Genomic DNA, 13,054 nt, shown 5'->3' with positions numbered 1-13,054 from the left:
GTCCGCCATGGTCGTTTCCTTAAATTTGTACTAAGCGAAGTGAGTCGCAATGACTGAGTAGTCCGTCCGCTTTCCCTGACAGTCTCGCTGGAACTGACTTGCACTTTTCCCTTTCTCTACTTTCCTCGTCCTTCTCTACTCGTCATTGCGCCACACTCGGTAGGGAATACTCTCTTTCATCCCCACCACGCTCTTTCTTAATAAGTTCTCTTCCTTTTCTCTCGTTACTTATTTTACTCTTCATTTATTTCTATATTCGATACACTTAGAGTCTTATAAATAGTAATTACATCTGACATTTCAAAGTAATCTCCGACACATATATAAAATTAAATTCTTGAAATTTTATGAATATTATTTATTCTTACTAACTCTAAACCAACACTAAGACAGAAATATAAACACTTAACATTAAATCCATATATTGAAAGGCCTCAAGGTCTGTTTGCTCCTCGGTTTTCCGCTTTTTATTGACGTAGACCAAATTTTTTGCGCAGTAACTTCTCTGGAGGCTCAGTTCTATCGACTTGGGCAATTGCATCTACAAAAAAATAATAATTAATCAAGAGAATACATAATAATACAAATAAATAGAATTTACCCAAAAGATCCTCGTTTCAATATGTTGGCCATTACTGCAGTCAGAAAAGAAAAAAATAATATTGTTTGGGAACGAGACACCCTGTATTGGGTTTCGCGCTCTTTGTTTTGATCGCCGCTGCCGGCGGCCTTATCAGCGGTCGCTAAGCGAGCAGCGCATCGCTGCACATGCGCGCGAGCTTTTGCCCAGTAATTTTCCATTCATTTCTAACTCCTAACTGTAACTTGTTTACGTCTTCGACTAGCATAATCGAATGACGTGCATAGCCAAAGCTTAGTCAGTCACATTTTTGCTCTCAATGCAATCTAACGCAGCGCGGTCGACAATATTAAATGTAATTGTTCGGAAATAAATAAAATTATATTAAACAGTATACACTAAGGCGGATTCATTTATAAACATCCTAAAAAACTGGTCCTTCGAGCCGGATTCGCCATTACTGTTTATTTTCGGCAAATTAATTTAATTATTGAGGTTTTTGTCAACGGTGATCTATAGATTTCAAAATCGTATAGAGTCGTTATCTTTTCGCGATCGCCATGCGGAGTGTGATTCAACAACGGGGCTTTTGTAAAAGCCAAATCACACGGGCGCATAATAATGCCCTAAAATTTGTGGATGACATTCAATCAGTGGACACAATTGTGGTGCGCCTGTCGCAAATCCAAGACAATTATTTGCGGTTTGTGCGACATTCGGAAGAGCTGTACGCCTTCCAATCGGAGTCGGATTGGGAGAATCCGGACGACGATTTTGATGCCTATGAGGAGAAACATTATGCTACACACGCCATTCTCAGCAACACTCTGGAGGAGTTACGGCGTGATCAGACGTCTAACAATATTTTGGCCACTGTGCAACCAGCAGATGCGCCCCAGAGGAGCCATGTGGATTTCCAGTTCGAGCGAATCAAACTCCCAACCTTTGCCGGGAATTATGAGGACTGGAAACATTTTTCGGATATGTTTACGGACTCGATTGCTTCCAATTCGAGCCTGACGGATTGTCAACGATTTCATTACCTCAAATCGTATCTATCCGGAGACGCCCTCAATTTAGTCAAACATATTCCTGTGACTAATGAGAACTATCGGGAAGCATGGGATCGGCTTGAGCAGCGATATAACAAACAATCGCTAATTATCCGATCATTCCTCAACAGTTTCATGACCCTTCCCAGTGCTACGTCTACTAATCTCAGCACAGTGCGGAAACTGGCCGATGGCGCAGACGAAGTTATTCGTGGTTTGCGAGCCCTTGACTGCGAAGAGAGGGATCCTTGGCTAATCTTCATCCTATTGTCAAAATTAGATACCGATACTTGCCAAGCTTGGGCGCAGTGCGCAGACTCCGAGGGAAAAGGTGTGACCATCAACCAATTCCTTAAATTTCTCACCTCTCGCTGCGATACTTTGGAGGCTTTTCACTTAGTTCGACCAACCCAAGCTCGACGCGCAGCCACAACGCACCACGCAGATACGCATCCTAGACGAGAAGAACCCAAATGCACATCGTGCCAGCAAACTCATCAACTGTTCAAGTGTCCTCAGTTCAACGGACTCGACATCGCAGCTCGCCGGGAGTTTCTCAAGACGAAAAAGCTATGTTTCAATTGCCTCAGCCCAAGTCACATGGCGGGTAACTGTACATCGAGACACACTTGTCGGATTTGTCGCCGCAAGCATCACACCCTGGTTCACCCTGGCTCGGCGCAGCCAACTCAAAACGGTAACTACTTGGAGAGAGCCCGTATGGACAGCCGCGATCGTCCATCAACCTCACAAGCGGCGTCTACAATCGGCCAGAATCAACCGCCTGGTCAAGAGATTCATCAATCAGGGAGTTTACCTCCCGCGGAAAATAACTTCACGCATCATACGCTGGAGAATATTTCAGCTGCAGGCTCGCAGACTCTGTTGCCAACCATCCTTGCAGACGTCGTCGACGCCTGGGGAAATACTACAACCTGCAGGCTGCTCTTGGACACTGGGTCCACAATCACCTTGGCGTCGGAATCATTTGTTCAGCGAATAGGCGTACGTCGAACGCACGCCCGGATTTCTGTACTCGGTCTCGCAGCCAACAGCGCTGGCGTTACCCGAGGACGCGCACATATCAAGCTGCGCTCTCGTCATTCGGACCAAACTGTCGAACTGGTCTCGTTTATTCTCAATTCGCTGACATCATCACTCCCGGCCCAGGCTATTGACACCTCATCTTCTACGTGGAAGCAAATCTGCGAGCTTCCTTTGGCAGATCCCACATTCTGCACGCCAGGATCCATCGATGTCATCGTTGGATCAGATCAACTCTGGTCTCTTTATACTGGAGAACAGAAATGCTTTGGTAACGACGCTCCTATCGCTCTGAATACTGTTTTTGGTTGGATTATTGCAGGCTCTTACAATGCATGCGATGATCACCTGACTTCAGCGGTTACTCATCACGCGGACCTCGACACGATGGTTCGCTCTTTCATGGAGATGGATAATATACATCCTAGCCAGGCTCTTTTGGATGCCAACGATCCAACAGAGCGTCATTTTGCTGCCACCCACACGCGCTTGGAGAACGGGGCTTACGTCGTCGACTACCCCTTCAAGGAGCATGCGCCGCCTGTTGATTCAACTTTACCGCAGGCCATCAATCGCTTCCACTCGCTGGAACGCAAGTTTCGTCGATCTCCAGACTTGAAGCAGCAGTATGAAGCATTTCTGGACGACTACTTGCGACGTGGTCATATGGAACAGCTGACATCGGCTCAAATGGATGAGTCCCCAGAAACCTGCTTCTATCTGCCGCACCACGCTGTCATCAAACTGGACAGTCTGACTACGAAATGTCGCGTAGTTTTCGATGGATCGGGAAAGGACAGCTCTGGAGTGTCTCTCAATGATCGACTTCAAATTGGCCCACCCATTCAACGCGATCTTCTCGGCGTTTGTTTACGTTTCCGGCAGCACCCATATGTTTTCTGCGCGGATATCGAGAAGATGTTCCGAGGAATTCAAGTCTTCAAGCCGCACACCAATTATCAGCGCATTGTTTGGCGCAAGAACGAGAATGAACCACTGCTTCATTTTCGCCTGTTGACGGTCACCTACGGATTGGCGCCGTCACCATTTCTGGCTGTTCGAGTTCTTAAGCAACTAGCTGAGGATCACCGCCACGAGTTCCCCGCAGCAGCCCACGCGCTTCTACACGACGCTTATGTAGATGATATCCCAACAGGGTGCAACTCATTCGACGAGCTCATGATTCTCAAAAACGAGCTGATTCAACTGTTGGATAAGGCGCAATTCAAACTACGGAAATGGAGTTCCAACAGTTGGCGTCTTCTAAAATCATTGCCAGAAGAGGACCGATGTTATGAGCCTATCCAGCTCCTCAACAAATCAGCTGCGGATTCACCAATCAAAATTCTTGGCATCCAATGGAATCCCGGAAAGGACGTCATGTACCTCAATATCAAGGAGTGCGATCCGACCATTTCTCCGACGAAAAGGGAACTCTTGTCGCAGCTATCAAGAATCTATGACCCGCTTGGATTGGTAGCGCCAGTCACAGTTCTACTCAAGCTTATCTTCCAAGAAAGCTGGACAAGTGTTCTGCAATGGGATGACCCGATTCCTGAAACTCTACGCTCGCGCTGGAAGGCCTTGGTGGAGGATTTGCCAACACTTACGCAATGTCAAGTACCACGATACATTGCGTCACCATTCCAAGACGTTCAACTACACGGATTCGCCGACGCATCCGCGCAAGCCTACGGTGCGGTTGTATACGCTCGAGTAGCATATGGAGGCAGTTTTCAAATCACCCTAGTTGCTGCCAAAACCCGTGTAGCCCCGATCAAGCCTGTTTCGATCCCACGTCTGGAACTGAATGCTGCTCTACTTCTTTCTCGATTGCTCTCGATTGTCAAAGCCTCACTAACGATTCCTATTTTCAGCACGAGCTGCTGGACAGATTCAGAAATTGTGCTACACTGGCTTTCAGCTCCCCCACGAAACTGGAACACATACGTCTGCAACCGAACGGCTGAGATCTTGAACGACTTTCCTCGCAGCTGCTGGAATCATGTTCGCACAGAGGACAACCCTGCCGACTGTGCTTCTCGAGGACTTCATCCGTCCAAGCTTCTGGAGCATCGACTGTGGTGGAAGGGTCCATCATGGCTGGCCACACCGCCCTCTGATTGGCCACCGTCTACAAGCAAGTTCAGCGTATCTTCAAATCTCGATGTCAACACCGAAGAGAGAGCTGTCAAGCCCACAACTCTACATAACTTTCCTGATGAAAGTATCTACGAGTTACTCATCCACAAATTCTCAACCTGGACGCGTCTGCTAAGGGTATCTAGCTACTGTTATCGCTTTATTCACTCTCTTCGATCTCGTCATAGGAATCCGGCACCATTCCTTACATCCGAAGAGTTGCAGGCCGCACGATGCCGACTCATCCGACACGTGCAACAAAATTTCTTTGCCAGAGAATATGCGCAGCTAGAGAATCGACGCCCGCTTAATGCTAAATCGCATTTAATTCGGTTCTCCCCATTTCTGGACGATCATGGAATTATGCGAGTCGGTGGAAGAATCGACAAATCGACAATCAACTTCAACGCCAAGCATCCAATCCTAATACCAAAGGATTCACCACTAGCTGGGCTCCTGGTTCGACATTTTCACGTTTCACATCTACACACTGGAGTTGATGCTACGTTCACCAATCTTCGTCAGCAGTACTGGATTCTGGGTGCACGCAATCTGGTCAGAAAGGCAGTTTTCCAATGCAAACGCTGCTTTCTTCAACGCAAAGGCACCAGTAACCAGATCATGGGAGAGCTGCCAATCCCTCGAGTTCAGGCTAGTCGCTGTTTCCAACATACAGGGCTGGATTACGCTGGACCGATCGCCATCAAGGAATCAACAGGACGAACTCCTCGGATCGGAAAGGCATGGTTTTCTATTTTTGTCTGCCTAACTACAAAGGCAATCCATATCGAGGTCGTCAGTGATCTGACTGCAAAGGCCTTCATCGCCGCCTTTCAACGATTTATTGCCCGACGAACAAAGCCCACCGATCTGTACTCGGACAACGGAACCACATTTCATGGCGGAAAGCAAACTTTGGACGACATGCGACGCCTAGTCATCGAACAATCAAAAGATGAGGAACTGGCTGGATTCTTCGCCAACGAAGGCATTTCTTGGCACTTCATACCCCCATCTGCCCCTCATTTTGGCGGAATGTGGGAAGCCGGCGTTCGTTCCATAAAACTTCATATGCGACGGATACTTGGATCCAAGGCACTCACGTTTGAGGAACTAGCGACTGTTTTGACCCAAATTGAAGCCATCCTCAACTCTCGCCCACTGTGCCCAAATGGGGATAATTCGTTGGACCCGCTGACTCCCGCTCATTTCCTGACTGGAGCTCCTTATACTGCCCTCTCTGAACCCTGCCGTCTGGATATGCAAATCAATCGACTGGAGAGGTGGAATCAGCTGCAAGCTATGGTCCAAGGTTTCTGGAAACGGTGGCATATGGAATACCTGACATCGCTTCACGAACGCACAAAATGGCATCTAGAAACTGAGAATCTGAAGATCGACACACTGGTGGTACTCAAGGAGCCTAATCTACCTCCCTCTAAATGGATTCTTGGACGCATCAGCGAGGTGCACGCAGGATCAGATGACAAAGTACGGGTCGTAACAGTAAAGACGGCCCACGGATTCTACAAACGCCCAATTACCAAAATTGCTGTCTTGCCTCTGTGCTGAACGACCGTTCAGGGGGGCCGGTATGTTTGGGAACGAGACACCCTGTATTGGGTTTCGCGCTCTTTGTTTTGATCGCCGCTGCCGGCGGCCTTATCAGCGGTCGCTAAGCGAGCAGCGCATCGCTGCACATGCGCGCGAGCTTTTGCCCAGTAATTTTCCATTCATTTCTAACTCCTAACTGTAACTTGTTTACGTCTTCGACTAGCATAATCGAATGACGTGCATAGCCAAAGCTTAGTCAGTCACATTTTTGCTCTCAATGCAATCTAACGCAGCGCGGTCGACAATATTAAATGTAATTGTTCGGAAATAAATAAAATTATATTAAACAGTATACACTAAGGCGGATTCATTTATAAACAAATATAATATATAATAAATAAAATAATACACATAGGCTTTTATTTAATTAAAAACACTTCACTTTATTCACCTTTTTATATATTCCAATAAGGCCCGGAACGAATTTATTTAATAATTTATTTATTAATTAATGAAACACACGACACTTCTGCAGTGCAGAGCACTTCAACTTCTAATGCAAAGGAAATAAGAAGAAGCAAGACGAAACCGAAAACCGCTGCTCCGAAAATATGGAGTCGAACCTTCGAGAATCTATTTTAATTGCGTCTTCTACTTTGTTTCGGACTTCGAAAAACAAAGCCCATGCAAATTGTTTTTTTTTTTTGCATGCACAGACAAATCGGACTCGAAGGGAGTTCGGGTCTCCGAAGGGAGTTCGGGTTCAAGTAGCAGTCGGCAGAGCGTCGATTCTGTCGGCGTCGCAGTCGGCGCGTTGATGATTTGTTGATGAAAAGGCCTATTGATGAAATGTGGTACTGCAGGGAATGTTCACACATGAACACGTATATATGTATGTATATAGATAAGAACGCATCTGTTAAGCATTAAATAAATCTCTGTCGCAGTGCACGGTCTAACACTCAATCCTTTTTTTATGACGTGCGTGTATAAATCCGCTCCAATAATTATATCCACTCGACCTGGCTTATTAAAGTCCGGGTCAGCTAATATAAAGTTTCGCCACTTAGACTTGTCCACCTCTACCTTATTTATAGGTAGGGCTTTCATTAATTTTGGCAATACTATTGCCTCAGTTATCAATGGCTTACTTGAGTGGAAGCCGTTTATAATCAATTTAATTTTATGTTTTGATATACATCTATCTGTTGAAGAAATTCCACTAATTTCTGTTTTTGCTTTTATTCGAGGCAGCTTTAAAGTTTGCACTGCCTCCTCTGATATGATAGTGGTTTGAGATCCACTATCTATCAGAGCTCTTAAATTTTTAAAATCGCCATTTGCCGATTTTACTTTGATTCTTGCTGTTGCAAGCAACGCCTGACTCGAAGTCACGCAGGTATTTACTTTTTCCCTTTTTTGGGAATTTATGTGCAGCATTGTATGATGCCCTCTATTGCACAACGAACACAATTTTTCGCTGGCACATCTTCTGCTGTCTGAATGCTTCAGGCACTTTATACATACTTGTGCCTTTCTTACGACTTCTAGTCGTTCTGTGGGATTCATACCCTTAAATTTGTGGCACTGCGTTACAATGTGACCCATCATTTTGCAGATGTGGCACTTTCCTTCATTCATATTTAAAAATTCGTTTCTTTTCGAGCCATAATTATTTTTGGCAAAACTTTTTGAAAAATTAAAATTTCTATTGACAGGTTTTTCTTCCTGTACAGAGCTAGTGGAACTCAGCCGCTGCTCTAAAAATTCTATTACATCGGCTAATTGCTGGATGTCTTTGGTTTTTTTAATATGACTCTCATATAACTGAAGAGTCTGAGTATTAAATTTTCTGAGCACAATGTGAGCAAACAACACATCAACTTCATCGGACAGATTAGCCTTCAGTTTTAAAATGTGTATCGCTTCATTTATTGTGTCTATAAATAATTTAATCTGCCTAACGGAATCAATATTCAACATTGACAAATCCATTAGGCGATTTAATTGGTCAGAGAATATTTTTCTCTTATTTTCGTACCGCTTGGTTAGAAGGTCCCAAGCGGCCTCATAATTTTCCGCTGTACCCATTAACAGATGGGCTACAACGTTTCTTGCCTCACCTTTTAAGGCTGATTTTAAATAATTGAATTTTAGGGAAGTGCTAAGACTTTCCCTAGAATGAATTAATTCCATAAACAAATCATGAAATATGTCCCACTCTTTGGCATCACCGCCAAAGGTGGGAACCTCAATTTTTGGTAGGGTCGGTAGTTCTGGGGTGGTGTAAGTACCCTCAACTTTTTCTCCGACCCTCTCCTTTAATTGTTCATTTATCTCCAATGAGATATTTTGAACGTCAAATTCTAACTCATATAGTGCTGACTCCAAGCTTAAGCTACACGCTCCTACTTCCTTTTTGCGGTCGGAAATATTTTGCCAGAGGAAATATATTTTATTTTTTCTTATACGCAAGGTTTCGCGTTTCTGGCTCTGTATATCCCTATACGTTTCCTCAAGGTAATCCCTAAGTTTCAGAATTTGCTGCTCTAAAAACGGATGCTTGTGATCCTCTTGACTACTTTGACTCTTCTTAACTGACTCCGCGATTTTTTCTCTAATTTGTCTAAAGGCATCAAATATTCGGTCATAACTTTTTTTGCTAAAATATTCATGGTCTATGGGGCCTAATCTAACTAGCATTTTGTGATTGGTTTGAGCTTCTCTCTCGAACTCATTCACAGATTTTATTTCCTGACTTGACAATACTACCTCTCCCTTTAGGATTTCCCCACAGACCTTATTAATTTCTGACTGCCTTTTCAGCAGGCTCAAAATTTGCTCGGACAACATCTTCTTTTTTTTTTTTTATCAAATTTATCTTACTATTATATATATATATTTTTTTTAACTTATAATTTTAGTATATAGTAAATTTGTTTCTTATCTTTTTTTCTGCCGCTGTCGTTGTTGCCGCTGCCGCTGTAGTTGCTGCTGCCGTAGTCGCTGCCGCCGTAGTCGCTGCCGCCGTAGTCGCTGTAGTCGTCGTCGCTGCTGCGCAGTAGTCGTTGCCGCCGTAGTCAGTTTTTTTGCTGCTGCGGCTGTATTTGCCGCCGTTGTTGTTAGTTGTAGGATTTTTTTTTTTTTGCTGCGGCTGTATTTGCCGCCGTTGCTGAATAATTTTGCACTGCTTCACTTTTCTTCTTTTTTTTTCTTTTTCGTCGAGCACTGGGAGTTAGATTTTGTTCATTATATTTTTATTTTTCTTTCCAAAAATTTTTTTTTTTTTTGATTTTAATGCACTCCACTACTGATGTTTTTTTATTTTTCTTTTCAAAAAAAGGCCTCAGTACGCCTTCTAACCATATATCTCAATGGTATCACATTCACTACTGATGTTTTTCTTTATTTTCAAAGAAAGGCCTCAGTACGCCTCCTAACCATATATTCCAATGGTATTACAGCAACCTTTAGCTATGTCAAGCCTAAAGGTGCTTCAATTTAAACATAAAAAACTCTTTTGTGTTTTTTTGTTTTATAATATTATTCTCTGTTCCTTACCACGGGTGGGGGGAAACAAGAGATCTTTATTTTTGCAGCCTTAATCTTTTAAGGTGCTGGTTTAAAACTCTGAACCTCTTACCACAGGGGGGAAAGTTGCAGAGCGGTCGAAGGACCAAAATGAAAGAGCTCCAAAATAAATAAGAAGTCTTCATGTGTTGAGTTTTTGTAAGAAACTGATTTTATTTCATTCAAACCCTAGCTTATATAGCTAACATGAGAATGTACATTGTAGATCTTAGTTCTAGACCCACGCATCGGACAGTTCCCGATCGTGAGAAATATTCTAAGCGATAAGGGTGCACATGTCAACCCGATCGTAAATATCCTAAACAAACCCAGACCGCTCACAGGAGGTCATATTTCGGGTTACTTGTTACATAGGCTCAAGTGGCGGTTTCTTATAGCTATGCACACAAGTGTTAGACCGTGCACTGCGACAGAGATTTATTTAATGCTTAACAGATGCGTTCTTATCTATATACATACATATATACGTGTTCATGTGTGAACACCATCCTCGGCGAGTTCGGACTCGATCGAAGCGGCACGGTAGACGAGCAACGTGCGCAGCTCATAGCATTCTCGCGGCAGCCAGAGCTCTGGCGGCAAATATCTACCTTGGAAGTGAACGAACGCCCACCATTCTCCTCGTGATGTCGGACGCACTGGACGACATACTCCTAGGAATGGATTTCCTCTGCGGAATCGGAGCAACCCTGCTCTGCGGCGGACAGACCCTCCGACTGCGACCGAACGACCAGCGAAGACCAACAACAGAGCCACGCTCTGACCAGCGAAGACCAACGACACAGCCACGCTCTGACCAGCGAAGACCAACGACAGAGCCACACTCTGACCAGCGAAGACCAACGACAGAGCCACGCTCTGACCAGCGAAGACCAACGACAGAGCCACGCTCTGACCAGCGAAGGGAGCCACGCTCCAACCACGAAGAGCCATCCCCGGCACATCACTCAGAGCCACGCTCTGAACAGCGAAGTACATCGACGGAGTCACACTCCAACCACGAAGAGCCATCAACGGCACACCACGCAGAGTCACACTCTGATCAGCGAAGGACGACAACGGAGTCACACTCCACCCCTGCCGAAAAGCCACAGACGACAGCCCAAGGAGAGCCACGCTCTACCCATCGAGGGCAGCCAAGGGAGCCATGCTCCGAACTCGACGACCAGCCAAGTACCTCACCTCGAGCACTGTTTCGAGGCACAACATCACCAGCAACGGAGAACCAGCCGCCCTGTTGGAGACAGGCTTTGCCCGTGGCAGATGCCACAGCCGCGCAACGGAATCCCTTCCGTACCTCCACAAAACGTGTCCGCTTCCAGGATCACGTCGAGGAAACGCCGGAGCCAAGCCCGCCCCTATGCGGAACCGTCAATTCGGTGAGTCATCCCACAAAAGATCAGGTCTCTTTCCAGACAAAGGAACCCGAGACGCAGGACTTCCCCGAGCCTTGGGTGAAGGAGTTTCTGGACCAGGAACTGGCCAAATTTGATACTCTTTCAGGGGTATCACACATCGCAGAGCATCGCGTCTTCATGCGCACCGATCAACCCCTTAAACAGCGACAACCGCCTTCAGCCCGCCTACCACAAGGCACGACGAGCCACGCGCTCCACAGATTCCGCCCCCACCGAGGCCAACCAGACGATGGACGGACAAGGCCATCCGCCGACTCCCGCCCCGGCGCCACAGGACACTGCATGGAGGTACGGTGCGGTCGACGAGCTCCTACAGGCGCTCCACGGCGCCGGCCAAGCCAGCCGCTTCCCAGCGACAGCCTCGCCGACCCCTTCCGGCCACGGGCTCTACCCGTCGAGGACATCACCATCGACGCCGACGACATGGCGTCCCAGCATACCAGCCCCAGCGGGCCACGACCACTCCCTCTGGAAGTCGCCCACCACCGCGGCGATGACGAGGAGGGGGTGAACGCGGATGACCACGCCGAGCTACGGCCATCATCTGCACGGGGAATGCCGCCCTAGTGCCCAGGCACATCGGCCCCATTGGGCCACAACGACTCCATCCAGAAGTCGCCCACCGTGGCGACCGTGGCTGGATCTTCGCCGCTACAAGGCCGGGCCCCAGCCACCACCAGTCGCAGCCGATCTCCTCCGCCCTCGTACGAGGAGATATTTGGCCCAGGTCCCTACGCCGGTCCTCACATCACCGCCCGATGCGCCGCGGTGACCCCCAGCCGCGATCCTCGACCCGGCCTGCCCACCATTGCGGAGCTGGCCGCAGAAGAGGCGCGCCGAAGAGCGGAGGACGTCAGCGAGGAACTCGGCAACCCACCGGTTGCCCAACCGCCAACGAATGGCCCACCATCACCGACCCCGCGCCGCCGAGCACGGCGCCGGAGCGCACCACGGGCAGACAGCCCGCCCAGCTCATCCGACGAGTCATCATCGGACGCCGACGAGGGAGCCCTCAACCCTCCCCGCTGGGCACCGGCCCCAGTAGAGTGGACCACACCCAACGGCACATTGCCGGCCGCCCTGCTTCGCCGGATACACGGGCGCCTGGCAGTACCGAGGCGACGGACGATCCGGATCCTGGAGGAGGAGGCGAACCAACGCTTCCGCGTCCAGATAAACCGAAGTGGGAAGGTAATCGTCACTCTCCATCCCTCCCGAAGATAGGGTGGAGTGTGACGAAGTCACAAAACCCTATTTTGTAAATACTGTAAATATTAGTTAAGTTTATAGTTAAGTTTAGCAATAAGTAAGTTAGGATTAGCCATACCACACACCCACACCCCACACAAACACTCACACACACAAAGTTAAGTTGCCCAAGAAGGGCCAAATTAGAGTTAGATTAAGACCGCAACGCACAGGCGTATACATTTTTCCAACACGGACTGTAGCGACCGCGCTGAAGACATTTCCCCTCTCCGCTGCCGACGCGAACAGCGGCAGAGGCAGCGACATTTCCCCTCCGACGATCGTGCGTGTTTACGTCTAGGTCGTGTGTTTCTACATGCCGATCAAAACATAAACAATAACAATAACAAAGCCGACGGCCGAAAAGCTGCGCTGCCCGGACATTTTTGGCAGAGACGAGGTGACAAGGGCTTTGCAAGCTGCGA

The 13,054-nt window shown here is 47.3% G+C and overlaps 2 protein-coding genes across 2 annotated transcripts; both read left to right on the top strand.

Annotated features, from left to right (window-relative positions):
- The first annotated feature begins 1,140 nt into the window (after positions 1-1,140).
- LOC121502441 (uncharacterized) lies at positions 1,141-6,390 on the top strand. The gene has a single exon (XM_070285611.1). The coding sequence runs from the start codon at positions 1,141-1,143 to the stop codon at positions 6,388-6,390; it is 5,250 nt and encodes a 1,749-aa protein (XP_070141712.1).
- Positions 6,391-8,577: 2,187 nt separating this feature from the next.
- Positions 8,578-12,605, top strand: LOC121502497 (serine/arginine repetitive matrix protein 1-like). Its single transcript, XM_070285606.1, has 3 exons — positions 8,578-8,614; positions 10,813-11,888; positions 11,949-12,605. The coding sequence occupies exons 1-3, from the start codon at positions 8,578-8,580 to the stop codon at positions 12,603-12,605; spliced, it is 1,770 nt and encodes a 589-aa protein (XP_070141707.1).
- Positions 12,606-13,054: the final 449 nt, after the last annotated feature.

The sequence above is a fragment of the Drosophila kikkawai genome, chromosome 2L (genome assembly GCF_030179895.1).
Source record: "Drosophila kikkawai strain 14028-0561.14 chromosome 2L, DkikHiC1v2, whole genome shotgun sequence".
Taxonomy (NCBI): domain Eukaryota; kingdom Metazoa; phylum Arthropoda; class Insecta; order Diptera; family Drosophilidae; genus Drosophila; species Drosophila kikkawai.
Note: the sequence above shows the minus strand (reverse complement) of the source record. Positions and strands in the feature narration are given on the sequence as shown.

Coding starts and splice junctions, on each gene's coding strand:
- LOC121502441 (XM_070285611.1), top strand. CDS start 1,141: ATGCGGAGTGTGATTCAACAACGGGGCTTTTGTAAAAGCCAAATCACA.
- LOC121502497 (XM_070285606.1), top strand. CDS start 8,578: ATGAAATATGTCCCACTCTTTGGCATCACCGCCAAAG. Junction 8,615..10,812: donor CTTTGGCATCACCGCCAAAG/GTGGGAACCTCA, acceptor GACCAACGACAG/AGCCACGCTCTGACCAGCGA. Junction 11,889..11,948: donor GCGGCGATGACGAGGAGGGG/GTGAACGCGGAT, acceptor ATGCCGCCCTAG/TGCCCAGGCACATCGGCCCC.